At 54.4% G+C, this 14,173-nt stretch overlaps 1 protein-coding gene across 16 annotated transcripts in view; it reads left to right on the top strand.

Moving 5' to 3' along the window:
• Positions 1-12,070, top strand: part of TTC39A (tetratricopeptide repeat domain 39A) — a 62,419-nt gene extending 50,349 nt beyond the window's left edge. For 14 of the 16 annotated variants that reach the window (XM_072649408.1, XM_072649415.1, XM_072649410.1 and 11 more), the window contains 7 exons: positions 296-457; positions 3,489-3,580; positions 4,060-4,180; positions 5,222-5,333; positions 6,947-7,061; positions 8,801-8,917; positions 11,029-12,070. In XM_072649408.1, coding sequence (XP_072505509.1) covers positions 296-457; positions 3,489-3,580; positions 4,060-4,180; positions 5,222-5,333; positions 6,947-7,061; positions 8,801-8,917; positions 11,029-11,149 — 840 coding nt within the window. In that variant the 3' untranslated portion in view covers positions 11,150-12,070. Of the gene's footprint in view, positions 1-295; positions 458-797; positions 948-3,488; positions 3,581-4,059; positions 4,181-5,221; positions 5,334-6,946; positions 7,062-8,800; positions 8,918-11,028 lie in introns of those variants that run through there. The other 2 variants (XM_072649421.1, XM_072649423.1) reach the window with 2 other exon arrangements.
• The last annotated feature ends 2,103 nt before the right edge of the window (positions 12,071-14,173 follow it).

Raw genomic sequence — 14,173 nt, 5'->3', positions numbered from 1 at the left:
GATTAGAACCTGGAACCCCTCCTCCCCCCCCCCCCCCCATGCCCAGGGCTCTTACAGATAGTTTCATGGTATCTTCTCCCCTCCCCCTTCCACTCACCCATTCTACAGATGAGAAAAATGAGGCCCAGAGGAGAAATTGGTTAGTAGTTTAGTGGCAGAATCAAGTCTAGTTCCAGTTTCCTTACCTCTCAGGCTGTGTTTTTTTCCTGGGGAGGAGGGGGTGGAGAGAGGAGCAGGGAGGAACTGAAGGCCCAGGTGGAGGCCGGGCCCCCACGTTTCTGTCTGTCCTCCCTAGGCCATCCAACGCTTCGAGGAGTGCTGTGAGGCCCAGCAGCACTGGAAGCAGTTCCACCACATGTGCTACTGGGAGCTGATGTGGTGTTTTACCTACAAATGCCAGTGGAAGATGGCCTACTTCTACGCTGACCTGCTCAGCAAAGAGAATTCCTGGTCTAAGGTAGAAGCCTCGAGGAGAGAGGAAGAGGGGGGATGGGTTACTGAAGGGACCCCAGTGGAGAAGCCCCCTCTCACATAGTTCATGGGGATGTCAGTAGGCCACAAGGTCAGTGACCTATATAGTTGGGTTGTTTTTTTTTCTTAACTAAACAACAAACTTTAAAATCTGGGACAGAGGGTTTTAGAGTCTTCAGACCTTAGGCTCATACAAACCTGGAAAGCTTAGAATTCTAGAAAAGGGCCTTGGGATTGGAGACTCGGAATTCTAGAGCTTCAGAAGTCCAGAACTCTAGAATCTTTAAAGCTGGGGATCCAAGAACTGGGAACTCCAAAGAGCCTGGGGTTCCAGAGTAGGAAGGGAGCCTGGGGCCCCCCAGGACAGCCATGTTGGGCTGTCCCCTCCTCCCGGTGACTCTCCCAATAGTCACACGGCTGCCTTCTTACACTCCTGTCTGGATGAAGGATTAGTCAGGTTGTGGATGGGGAGTCAGGTGCCTACTTGGGGCTCTGGGCCTTTCCCATTATCCCACCTGGTGACAGTGTGGCGCCAGCAGGCCCCTCTGCCTCCCAGTGCCTTGCTGGCTGCTGTCCCTCTTGAAATGGCCAAGAGCAAACTTCATTCTGCCTAATTCGAAGTGAAGGAAATTGAGGCACAGAAAAGGGAAGTGATGTAGGCTCAAGACCAATGTATCTCTCCCAAGGGCATTTAGCCCAGGACTAGGACTCTAGAAAAGGAGACATTTGGCCCTTGGGGGATTCAGGGAGAGCCACAAAGGCCCCACCTTCCTGTGCCCCAAGTCAGGGAGATGGTGGGGAAAGTGTTGGAGTCCAGATCCCGAATCTGTAGCCCCATGTGGATCCTGGCTAGCAGTGGGGGTGAGGCTTGGGGGCAAGTCACAAATCTGGTGCGATTTAGTTTCCCTGTCTGTAAAATGGAGATGGTGAGACTTAGCACAGTGTAAGAGGGAGTGGTTGGGGCAGGGGGATGGGGTAGGGGTTGGAGTCAAGGCCTTGTCCTGCTCTGCTGCCTATTGCTTGTGTGAGCCCTGCCCTCCAGCCAGGCCTCAGTTTCCTCATCTGTAAAGATGGGCTGTAGCCCATGATTTGGAACAGGACTAATCTATTTACCATAGATTGGTAAATGATAAACACAGTCTCTTCAGACCCTGTAAACAGTCCTCACACCATTAGATGCCCTGGTCCAATGGGCCTTAGTCCGTCTGTCTCTGAACTCCACTGGGCAGGAGAAGCAGCAGCCAAATTTTCCTGAGCAGTGGGTGAGCCCGGGCCTCCCTTCCCTGAAGGGCTACCAGAGGAGAGGGGGAAGCTGTCTTGGGGATGCTGGTCCACACCCCATTGGACCAAGTGTGCCCCCAGGACGCCTGGGGCTCCCGATGAGAGGATGGGGTTCTGTGTTGTTCATAGACTGGCCACCAGATGTCAGCACTGAGCCAGCCTCTGGTCATAGGGTTCTAAATTTAGAGTCAGGAGGAACCCTAGAAAGTACCTGCCAACCTCTCCTTTTACAGATGAGCAAACTGAGGCTCAGGGTGAAGTCAGGCAGCTTCCTGTCTGTCACTACCCAGGGGTCACTGCTCAGAACTAGGCCCAGTGGCTCAGTGGACACTCGGGTTGATACCAGAAGGCCAGGCCAAGGTCCCGGGCCCTGGAATTTGCTGCCTCTGACCTAGGGCTCCAGCTTGGCCAAGTCAGAAGGTCTCCCACAGGAAACTCTTGCCAGGACTCATTGGTGGTGGGATTTCCCACTTCTGGAGTCACTGGGATTTGGGGTGGTTTTTTAGGGGCTATTTCTGGGTGTCTCCTCTGTCATGGCCTCCTTTGCCACTTGCAACAAGGAAGATACCCCCAGGATGGGCTCACTGGCCAGAAAAATCCCAGAAAGTCAGAACTAGAAGGGGCCTGCTCACCCAGGCCACACACTCTCCAGAGAGGAGTATGGCAGGCAGAACAGGCATCCCACTCAATTCCCGGCTGAGGGTCAGGCCCTTTCCATTGTCTCTCTCCTGCCTCTTGGTTTTGGTACCTAGTACCTCCCCTTCCCCTATCCAGGGCTTCTGGGAAGGCAGGGGCTTGGCCCCCAGGGTCTCTTACAGCCCTTCCCCCTGTGACTATAGATTGGGGGCCAGGGCTGTCAGCTACGACAGACCCCTGCAAGACTTGCCAGTCCTGACCCTAGAACCAAGGACTGGCACATGCAGCAGGCACAAACACCAGTCAGCCCAACTCCAGAAGCCTTTATTAAGTGCCTGCTGTGTTCAAGGCTGAGAGAGAAGAGTGGAGGAGGCAAGAGGGGGGCCCTGCCCAGGATTACCAAGATGCCCACCCTCACACAGTCAGTGCCTCAAGAGGGTCAGACACTGGCAGGTCAGACTAGATTCAGAAGCCGTTGGGAGAGCAGGTGGGGGTCATGTTGGGGGGGGCTTCAAGGGCCGAGAGAGGAGTTTGTAGTTGGTCTTGGCAAAAGTGAGGAGCCCCGGGCACTATAGGGGCAGATTACCAAGGCCACCTTTGTTAGTTTGGCAGCAGAGGCGGGTGCCTGCCCTCAGGAAGCTCATAGTCCAGCAGGAGGAAGGTTCTGTTTAAATGAGGACTGGGTGAAACAGCTGTGAGGAGAACACGAATTGTGGGAGGCAAGCTTCCCTGCTTGCTGGGAAGGATCAGGGAAGACTCCCTGGAGGAGGGTGGCATTAGAGCTCGACCTCTAGTGACCTCAGATTCCAGCCAGTAGAGCACAGAAGAGAGGGCAATCCAGGCTCTGAGAATGGTGGGAGCCAAGGCTGGGGAGGCATGTCCCTACTCGGGGCGGGATGCCACATGGCTGAACCAAACTTGGAAGGGAGGTATAGGGGGCTGCAGGCACAAAGAGGGACCATAGCAAGACTGTGCAGGGCCTCGAAAGCCAGGCAGAGGCCAGGGCCAGGCTGTGCAAGGTCTTGAATGCCAGACAGAGGCCTTCGTTGGTCCCCTGTTAGCAGCAGAGAGCCAGCGAGGGTCTTTCTCCCCCTACACAGGCCACCTACATCTACATGAAAGCCTCCTACCTCAGCATGTTTGGAGAGGATGAATATAAGCCTTTTGGAGATGATGAAGTGGAGTTATTTCGGTGAGAACCTTGCTCTCCCTTCTGCCCCACCCCCACCCTGTCAGAGCCTGCACCAGAAAGCAGGGTCCTTCTCAGTGTTGGAGGGACCCCGAGGCTAGCCAAGGGCCTCAGTTCCAGAGGGCATCTCCTGCAGTCCCTTGGACCCAAATGGGAATCCCCTCTTTGGCCTCCCTGACAAAGGGTCATTGAGCCACTGCTTTAAGACCTGTGATGATGAGGAGCTTACTACCTGTTAAGACAATTGGTCAACAAGTATTTATTAAGCGCCTACTGTATGCTTGGCACTGGGCTAGGCATGGTGGATACAAGCACAGGAGGGGAGATACCAGGCCTTTCTCCCCTTTACCTCCCCTGAGTCAGCATCTCCCTGGCCCTGCCAGTCCCACACCTTCCCACATTCCTGCTCAGCATGGGGTGCACCAGGAGCCACCCCTCCCCCCCAGTCAGGCTTCCTGACCTCTGTCTTCTTTCCTTGGCAGAGCTGTGCCAGGCCTGAAGCTCAAGATTGCTGGCAAATCTCTGCCCACCGAAAAGTTTGCCATTCGGAAGTCTCGGCGGTACCTCAACCCGAACCCCATTCCACTGCCTGTGCCGGCCCTGGTAGGCATCCCCTGCTCTGTTGTTTCCCTGCCAGCCCCCATCCTGCCCCTTACTAACCTGGTGGCTGGCCTTAGCCTGGGCTAAGGAGGAGTTTTTGGGCATTGGGTGCACTTGGGCTAGGGGGATTGTTGAGAGAGGTAGGAGAGAGTCCCAATAGTGAAGGAGGCAGCCTGGGGGCCACCAGTGAGAAGGAGCCTGCAGCTCACATGGTAGGCCTTGGGGGCCTGCATGCCACAGGGCAGCACTTGGCTGCCACGTGGCATCTTAGTGGCCTGATCCGGCAGGAAGCCGGGAAAGGAATGACCTTTGGTCAGTCACTGCCCTCCTGCTGTGTATAAAAGGAGGAGGGGCATTCAGCCAGAGGGTCTCTGAGGCCCTGCTCAGCTCGGATATCTGTGTTCTCAGACATTGCCTGGGAATGGAGACAGTAGGTAAAGTGGTGGGCCTAGCCTCAAGAAGCCCTGAGTTCAAATCCTAGCTCAGATCCTTCCAGGCTGTGTGACTCTGGACTAGTCACCACCCCCGTCCACCTTGGTTTTCTTGACTGTAAAATGGGGATTATGATTGCCCCTGTCTCCCAGGGTCGTGATGAAGATGGGATGAGGGGATATTTGTAAAAGCCCCTAGCCTAGTGCTTGGCATGTCGTAGGTGCTTAATCCTTTCCCCTTACCTCTTCAGGCCCCTCCCAGCTCTGACATTCTGTGATCCCTGAAATCCCCAGCCTTGTCCTTAGGAGCCACGGCCCCTCTGGGAGTCCTTGATAGCTGCGGCAGGCTTTGTGGAAAACCCCATTTTCCCTCCTCAGCCAATAAATATTTGATGAAGCACTTACTCTGCGCTGAGCCCAGGGACAAAGGCAGACCCTGGCCTGGACACTGTGTGGCCAGGTCCGTGGGAGCCAGTGCCCAGCCCAGCCCCCATTTCACAGAGGAGGAAACTGAGGACCAGAAAGGGGACAGGATGGGACCCAGCTCACACCTGGGAAGCTGAGGCACAGGAAAGGGGGCTGTGCACAGGGCCTGACTGGTCCATCATCCTAGGAGATGATGTACATTTGGAACGGCTACGCAGTGATCGGGAAGCAGAGGCAGCTGACAGAGGGCATGCTGGGAGTCCTTGTCGAGGCCCAGGAGACGCTGGAGAAATCGCCAGGTGACCGGGCCCTGACCGAAGTGCCTCATCCCACTCCCCACCCTCCTTATCCCTGGGCCTACCCTACGGCCTTCTGGGAGAGGTCGAGTCAGGCCGGACCCCGCTCCCCCCTCTACCTCTCCTCCTTCCCCCTCTTCCTTCGTACCCCCCTTTATCCCCTCCCCCCTCTCTCCCACTGGACCTTCCCAGGATCCCAGCCCTGGGCTCAGAGGGCTATGTCTGCAGGCTAGCGCACGAGGGCCATCTGGTGGCCAGAAGTTGTAGCTGTAGGTGGATTAGTCTTACCAATCAGCAGCACTGATGAAGTGCCTGCTGTGTGCCAGGCATGCGCTAAGCCTGTGGGCACAGAGGCAGACCAGAGTCCCTGTCCTCAAGAGTTCCCAGTCTAGTGAGGGAGACAGCACACAGGCCGCCACGCACAGACAAGCTCAGTGGGGCATACTGAGCAGGAGGTAGACATAGGCATTGGGGGACAGAAAAGGCAGTTTTAGCTGGGACTTGAAGCAAGCCAGGGAAGCCAGATGTGAGGAAGGAGAGTGTTCCTGGGATGGGGCCCAGCCAGGAAAAATGCTCAGAGTCTGGAGATGCAGGTCCCTTGTGAGCTGGAGTCAGCAGACAGGGAATGAGAAAGGACTGGCAGAGAAGGGGCCGGTTAGAAAGGGCTTAGAAGGCTAAGGAAAATCTTCTCTGGTCCAGAGGAACCACTGGAGTTTCCTGAGGAGGAGGGACATGGTGGGGCCCACCCTTTAGGGAGATCAGTTTGACCTGGAGTGGGGGGAGACCTGAGGCAGGACAACCCCCCTAGCCTGTCGTGGCCTTGGTTTCCTGGGGTCACATGACTCATTAGTGTCCGGCCCACCTGGCTGCCTCTGGGATGGGCCGAGAGTGGCGGTGACCTGGGATCCTGAGGTCCCTCTCACTTGTGGGAGGCCTGCAAGCCCTTGTTCCTGGAGAAGCTAAGCACGTCAGGCCCTTCCTGAGACCGTGAGTGAGGCTTCCCAAATGTCTATGGACCTTAATCCAATTGATTACCAGGCCTCTATCCACCTTCCTACTCTGGCCCTAGGGATGTGACTCAGTGGATCAGAAATGTTTTGTGGCCCGCCCCCCCTCCCAGCTGGAGGTTTGAAATCAGCTGAATTCCTGCTGTTTGGATCCCGCATTTCTCTGCCTCCCATGATCGCTGGGGTTTCCAGCGCTCACAGGCTCCCAAACCATTGCTGAAGGGCCCATTGATAGATTTCCATTGAGTGCCTCCACACAAAAATATTAAGTTGCCTCTGCCCTGTGTCATGAAACCAGAGCCCTGCAGCCACAGGAGGTTCAGAAATGTTAGTCTTGTCCCGCCATCAAACATCCCCTCCTCCCCCAGGTGCTGCCTGAACCACATTCAAATATCATTGAGAAATATTTAACAAAAAAAGTGAAAACACATGAACACATAGGTAATAACACATTTTAAAACGAGGTCAGTAACCAGCCCCCAGGGATCCTTGTGTGTGGTTCAGTGGCCCCTGTTTCTAACTGAATTGGGTGCCACAAAGTCTGGTCCACAGCCCCTGTGCTAAGTGCTGGCCACGGTGGGGACTCTGACAGAGCCTCTCTAATTCCAGCCAATGAGTTCTCAGTGGACGACCTGTGTGTGGTGAAGCTACTCCAGGGCCTATGTCTGAAGTACCTAGGCCAGGCCACAGAGGCCGAGGAGAAATTCCGTTTCATTCATGCCAGGTGAGGCCACCACTATGTGGAAGCTCCCCAGCCTTGTCGGACCCTGGCTCCAGAGGCCAGGCAGTCAAGGGTGGGGGCAGAGGACCCGAAGGAGGGTGCCAGATCTGGGGGGGGTGGGCAAGCTGGGAAATGCCTCCTCTATGAACTGGGGGGCTGGGCTTCAGGACCCCCAAAGTCCCCCCAGCTTTGAGTCTAGGATCCTAAGAACCCCAAGGCAAGAGGGGCCACAGGAGCCTCTGGAGCAGGGACAGAGTCAGACCTGGCCACGTGTGGCCGGTGGGTGAGAGAGGGGAGTGAACTAAGGCATGGAGACCCCAGGATGGAGATTGGGGAGGACCTGAGCCAGCTAGGAAGCACAGGTGTGCCTCTGTGTGTGTGTGTATACGAGCATTGTGAGGACAGACATGACAAGACCAGGTCTGTAGGGCTGGTGCAAGGGGCAGTGTTACCATGGCTCTGACGCTGTCCACCTCAGTCCACCCCCATGGTGGGCATTAACCCCTTTTACAGATGGGACCCTGGGCGTGGGCTGACTTGCTCCAGGTTCCCATAAACCCATCATAAGTCCGTCGTACACTGAGGCTCAGTTTGCTTTTCTGAAACTGGCACTCCTCATGCTGAGCTGGGCCTGGAGTCAGGAAGCCTCATTCTTCTGAGTTCAAATCCAGCCTCAGACACTTCCTAGCTATGTGACTCTGGGCAAGTCACTTCACCTTGATTGCCTCAAAAAAAATAAAATTGCTCTCTCAGCAGAGAGGCTCGGGCAGGAAAAGTAGGTTTGAGAACCCTCAGCATATATTAAATCTACCAGAGCTGGTGAGATGGCCAGGTGGTAGTATAGAGGGAGGAGGGCAGAGGGCCCAGGACAGAGCCCTGGGGGACTCCTGTGGTTAGAGGGGAGGATCCAGCAAAGGGGAAAGAGATGGACCTGTCAGAGAGGGAGGAGAAGGGGGTTGTCCTGAAAAGTAAGGAGAGAGTGTTCAGCAGTGTCAGAGGTCAAGGAGAAGGATGAAGAAAAGGCCGATGGATCTGGCAGCCAGGAACCATTGTGGTGGGATGACACAGTTAGAAGCTGGATTGTGAGGCCAAGGCGTCCAGCAGCTGGAGGTGCATCGAGGACCCCCAAGGCAGACCAGGCAGCCTCATTCAGCAGTCTGGCATCCATAAGCAGATCTAGATTTGATTCCAGTCTCTGACACTGGCTGTCATGATCCAGGCTGTGTGCTGGGAGTGACCCTGGCTGGCCCACCTGTGTCACCAGATGTTTATGAAGGCTCTGCTATGTGCAGAACCCACTGGGCAGTGCCAGGAAGAGACAGTTTTTGGAGCCCTGCCCCCCTGGGTCCAGGGAGAAGGCTGGGACCTGGTGCTTCCTCATCAGGGTCAGGGCAGGCTTCCTGGAGGTGGTGGCAGCATTTGTACTGCACATTAAAGGATGGGCAGGAATTCAGCAGTAAAGAAGGGGATGGGGGGCAGCCCTCTGAATAGAGAACCTGAGGCTGGAAAGCACAGGAGTATGAAGACAGTTACCCACTCTGACAGGAGCACTGAGTGGGTATAGCCGAGGACCAGGAGGGGTTGGCCCACATGGATGATCTGGGAAGCCAGACCTGGGGCGGCAGGGCCCGGCTGCCCCTCTGACCATTCTGAGATGTGGGTGCCTTGGGCTGGCCTCCTGCATGGAAGAAGGGAAGAGGGGACTGGGGGCGCCCTGACCACACTCCTGCCTCTGGCCACAGTGAGAAGAAAATTAAGTATGACCATTACCTGATCCCCAACGCCCTGCTGGAGATCTCGCTGCTGTGCCTGGAGCAGGGCAGGATGGAGGAAGCCCTTAAGTGCTTGGAGATGGCCAGGTAAGAGACTCCCCCCCCGCCCCACCCCATGGCAGAGCTGCTCAGCACAGAGGGACAGGCAGGGGTCTCCCCTCCAAGGGCCATCTCCCTGCTTTCATCCATTAATGAGAGCTGAGCCTTCGAAGAACATATTTTATCCCCTTCTAGGGAGCGGCTCCTCTGATACTTGAGCCTACACCTTGGCCAAACAGTCCCAGTTCTTTCGGTTGGTTTGCATCGGGCACGGCTTTGAGGTGCTTCCCCATCCCAATCCCCCTTTTCTAGAAGCTCATCAATGGCCTTCCTCCAGGTGGACTGAGGACAAGAGGAACTCCCACCCCCTCATTCTTGGGGCTGGGGCTCCCTGGGGACATCCGCTGTCCTCACAGCCACATCACACTGTAGACTCATGCTGAGCTTGTGGTCTACCAAGACCCCAACCCCTTGATCTTTTTCAGATGAATTGCTGTCTAGTCATACTCCTCCCACCTTATACTTAGGAAAAAACCACTTTGAACCCACACATTCCTCCTCAATTCCATTTTATTCTATCTGGCTCTTTGTCATTATGCCATCGGGTGTGTTAGCCATCCTCAGCTGTGAGTCACTTGCAGACTGCTACAGATCCCTGGGGCACTCCACCACAGCCTCCTTCCAGCTGTCATTGAACCAGCCGTGATGACTTTGGGTCATTCCCCAGTTGTGATTCCACCTAACTTTGTGCCTCTCAGACCCTCAGCTCTACGTCTTATCCTCAAGAGAGTCACACGTGTCCCTCCTCTGCCCCCACTCCCCAGATCTTTGCCTTCAGTCCAGATGAGCAGTTTGGGAGCAAGGAAGGAAATGGCACCAAGTCTGGCTCCCGGGAATCGCTGCATCCTCTAGACATTCTCAAGTCCCTTTAATGTTCTGTTCTAGAATTTTGTCAGGAATTGAAGTTAAGTTCCCTGGTCTGCTCTGAAGACTCTTCTCTTCCCTCCATTGAAAATTGGGGCATTTGTGTTAGTATGATGGCCCCTCTCTCTGCCCTTCTTGAATGTTAGCCAAATGGCCCCCTTTGCTGCTCCCCTGCCCACGAGCCATGTTCCAGGCCTGGGTCTCGGCCCTATTGTGAGGTGTGGTGAGCTAGAGCAGACCCTGGGGTCACCCCGCATCGCCCTGGAATGGACAGTTTTCATTCCTGGCCACTTGTGTTTGTCTTCAGTGAGTCGCTGGGTGTGGTTGCACTGGGTTTTCCTGCTGTATCTATTGACCGCCTTTGGTATCTAACAGGAACCGGGTTCTCCTTCTTCTCCATGGCACAAGTCCAGGCAAATGAGGCTTTCACCAACTTTGGGCTCACTTCACCCCTGACAAAGACCCTCTTGCTTCTCTATGGTCCAGAATCTCGAAGCTCCTCCTTAGATGCCATATTCTGTCCAGATGCCTTTGGGCATCTGGGGGGGCAGAGGAGGATGCCACCCATGCCCATGACTTCCTCCTCCTCAGCAATCCCTTCTGAATTCCTCCTGGTGTCATCATCTGTTCTCATGATTCATCTGTAAGTGGGTGGCAATGCCTGGGTGTGCCAGCCTCAGTGTCCCCTTTGGGGAAGGCGGCTACCTCTCTGTTGTGGTCACTGGCAGGTGGTGACAGGCAATGACCTGTCATTACCCCTCTTTCTGGGGTTGGCCTTCAGTGAAGGCCTCTTCCTGCTGCAAATTCTGATTCTGTGCTTTTTTTCAAAGGCTTTTCATCTTTTCCACCATACGGAGCCCTAGCGTGACCCACACCTTTATCACGACCTATTTCCTGAGGGTATCTTTGGCAGAAACAGAGAGGGGGGCTCTGGGATGGTACCTAAGAGAAGATTTTCTTTTACCTGAATTACTCATTTCTACCAACGTTTATGAGATAACCCAGATGGGAAGCATTTTTCCACCTTAAGTTATTGTGTGAATGCCAGCTGATCACTCGCACTGGGCAGAGGACTGCCCCACGCCTTGCATTTCCCTGTGTAGGGCCCAGATGATTCTGCCAGCAGGAGAAGGGCAGCCAGAGGGGAAGGGAACTGCTAGCCCCGCCCCCCACCCCCATCCTGTGCCCAGCGGATCTCAGCATTGACCTGGCTCTCGTTCTCTGCTTGGTCCTAGACAAAACTACAAGAATTATTCCATGGAGTCCAGGACACACTTCCGGATCCAAGCGGCCATGCTGCAGGCCAGAGCAGTCCCCGAGAATGGGGGCAGCCCTGAAGTGTCTGGGATGCTCTAGCTGTGGGTCTTGGGGCTGATGCTGTGATGACCCGAAGGCAGAAAGACCAAACATTTCAGGAGAGTCAGCCCCACTCTCCTACCCTCCTGGACCAAGGCCTCAGGAAGATGGCGGGTAGTCAAGCATAGTTGGAATTGAGTTAGTTGGGCCAGGTGGCTCCCCTCCCCCTCCTGGCCCAGAGCCTGCAGTCTCCCCCAAACGGGCACCACTCTCCACTGTGATGTTTAACAGATGCTTAAAGTTTACATTTTCCTTAGAAATACAGTGACTGCATCATGGGGATCACTAAGAGGCTCAGTCACCTGCCTTTGCCTTGAATCCAAATTAATCAGAAAAGCTGCTCCCTCATCATATGAGGCTGGAGAGGTTTCTAGTCTCTGTGTTCTGTAGCTGGGCACGGGGTGCCTGTGGCTGGGCAATGGATGTTCCCCCAGGGTCTACAAGGGGTCCACCTCCTCATGAGGCCATCTGTGGTCTTTGACTTTGACAAGTCTCTGGGGTTCAGGGCCCATGGGGCTCAGAGTAGATGCTAGAAACCTTGGGGGGGGCCTCAAGGCCCCCTCTCACCTTCCAAACCTTGGGGGGGCCCCAACGCCCCCTGGAGCCTCTGCAGCCCAGGAGCAGAGTGGAGGGCACCGACTAAACAAAGACGGGAAGGGCAGGCGCTCTGGGGCCTACGAGGACCAGCACGCCATCCTGCCCCAGCCTGGCCCTGGCACTGTGTTTAAAACCAAAGGAATCTGTGAAAGCAGAAGTCTTCTCCTTGCCTTTGCTCTAAGACACCTAGCTTATTTAATGACAACAGTCATTAAATTTCCTTGGAAGTCATGGCTCTTCGTGGCCTGCTCAGTACATTCGTGAGTCTTCATGGTTGAGAGAAGATATATTTCAGTAATAAAAACTTGCCCATTTAAGAAGTGATACGATGGCCATTTCAATAAAGGTGTGTCTTCTTTCTGATTCCTTGGGGGGGTGGGGGAGCAGTCTATCTGCCATCAGCCTCATGGGCAACATTTAGGCTGTGGTGGCAAGGCTGCTTCCATTTTCTAAAAGTCTTATTGGGGAGAAAAACAGGCCAAAAGGTTCTTTGAGAAACCGTTTGTTCCCTGCTCCCATCCCTGGGCAATGGACAAGCATTTATTAAGTACTTACTGTATGCCCAGTCCTGCCCTCATGGAGCTTAAATTCCGAGGGTAGAAGGCGATGTAGACACAGAGCATTCACCATAGCGGTAGAAGTGAGGCACACATGTCCAACTCCTTCCTTTCCTCCATCCACAAGGGATCAGGTGAGATGCCACCTGCCTCCACAATCCTTGCACCTTTGGGAGATATCCAAGAGTTCTGGTCCACAGGGGGCATTGTTATCTTGATGTCACAAGTCTCTTTCCTAACCCCAGCTGATTGGAGGACTTTTAGCGGTGCATTAGTATTGTGGCTTCCTCACAAAATAGCCTTGACACAAATGAGGGGCAGAACCAGGAGGGAACCATGTGAATGGAGAGGAGAGATTGACAGAGAGGCTGTGGGGGCAAAGGCTATGAGATCTGGACAAGTTTTAATTTCCACCTAAACACAGACTCTCTCCAGCGCTGACCTGAGAGGCTGCCAGCCCCTCAATCTCAACATGTCCCAGAAGGAGCTTCTTCCCCCTCCCCAGCCCTGATTCTCCTCTGGAGGTCACTATTTCTGTCTCTGCTTCCAGCATTATCCCTGCCCCGCCCCCTGCCCCCCCCCCCCCCCCAGCTGCCATGTTGTGACCCTGGACTTAGGTTGGACCCTTCCCTTTGCCTCGTTTGTGACATAGGGTCTCAGGGTCAAGTATCTAGAAAGGAGCTCAGAGGTCATCAGTCCCAGTCTCTTTATTTCATTTAGGAGTGCTGAGTGACTTGCCCAAAGTCACACAGATAATTCAGGTCTCCTCTGACTCCAAAGCCAAACACTGCCCTCATTAGTTCTTTGCTTTCACTTTCTTCCTATTTCTAACACATCCAACATACCACTGGCAGAATTAGCCTCCTTATGCTGAAACTGGGTCCTGTTCTTCAGTTTTAAACAAGAGAAAATACCTTCATTCGCTCTGTTACCCACTGAGTAAACCTTCAGTAACTGTGTGGCATTTGGTGCCTTCTACAACCAGAGAACTGTTCTTGTCTCTGTGATGCCGGTCAGGTTGTTGAATGGGATTCCATGCCTGGAATACCTTCCATCTCCTCTGTCTGTCAATGGCTGTGTGATGCTGGGCAAATTACTGCACCTGCATGGGCTTGTTTCCTGATCTGTAAAAGGAGGGTGATGGGCAGCCTCTGAGTTCCCTTCAACCTGGAATCTGTTGCATGTTCAACTTCCACCCAAACACTGCCTCCTCCAGGAAGCCTTCTGGCCTGAGCTTCCCCTTCAGACCTCACACACAATACTGTGCACTGCAGGGAAGGGTGTCTCCTACTGACTGGGAGCTCCAGGTGGCCAGGAATGTCTCTCTCCACTCTGAGCACAGGACTCTGTCCGCAGCAGGGGCTGCTTAAAATAAAATGTCCCAAACCAAAGTGTGTCCTGGGAGTGCTTCTCACTGGGGCCATGGCTGACCTCAGGCTCATCACAGCACAAAAGCCCAAGCCTTTCACTTTAACACAGAAGGAAACTAAGACCCGAGAAGGGACTTGCCCAGGGTTGCTCAGGTTTAGTGTCAGAGATGGGACTCAAGAGACATTGTCTCTGCAGTCACAGGCTGAACTGGCCTGGACTGGTGCCCTTTGGAGAGAGCCCTGCCACAGAAGCCCAACCAGCAGACACCTGGGCACCACCGTGGGGCCTGAGCTGTCCAGGTGAGGCTAGGGAGTTGCTATGTGTACGTGGGGGTCTGGAGGGAGGTTAACCAGTCCAAAAGCTGGAGGAAGGTCACTCATCCAGGATGTGGCAGAAGGAGGGTGGTTGGACCAGATGAACAACTCTCTGAGGTCATTCTAATTTCAGGATTCTATGAGAAGGGAGAAAGGAGGAAATCATATCTCCTATGGTGGCTGAG

Source organism: Notamacropus eugenii, chromosome 2 (genome assembly GCF_028372415.1).
Source record: "Notamacropus eugenii isolate mMacEug1 chromosome 2, mMacEug1.pri_v2, whole genome shotgun sequence".
NCBI classification, from domain to species: domain Eukaryota; kingdom Metazoa; phylum Chordata; class Mammalia; order Diprotodontia; family Macropodidae; genus Notamacropus; species Notamacropus eugenii.
This window is presented reverse-complemented; position numbering and strand designations above follow the sequence as displayed.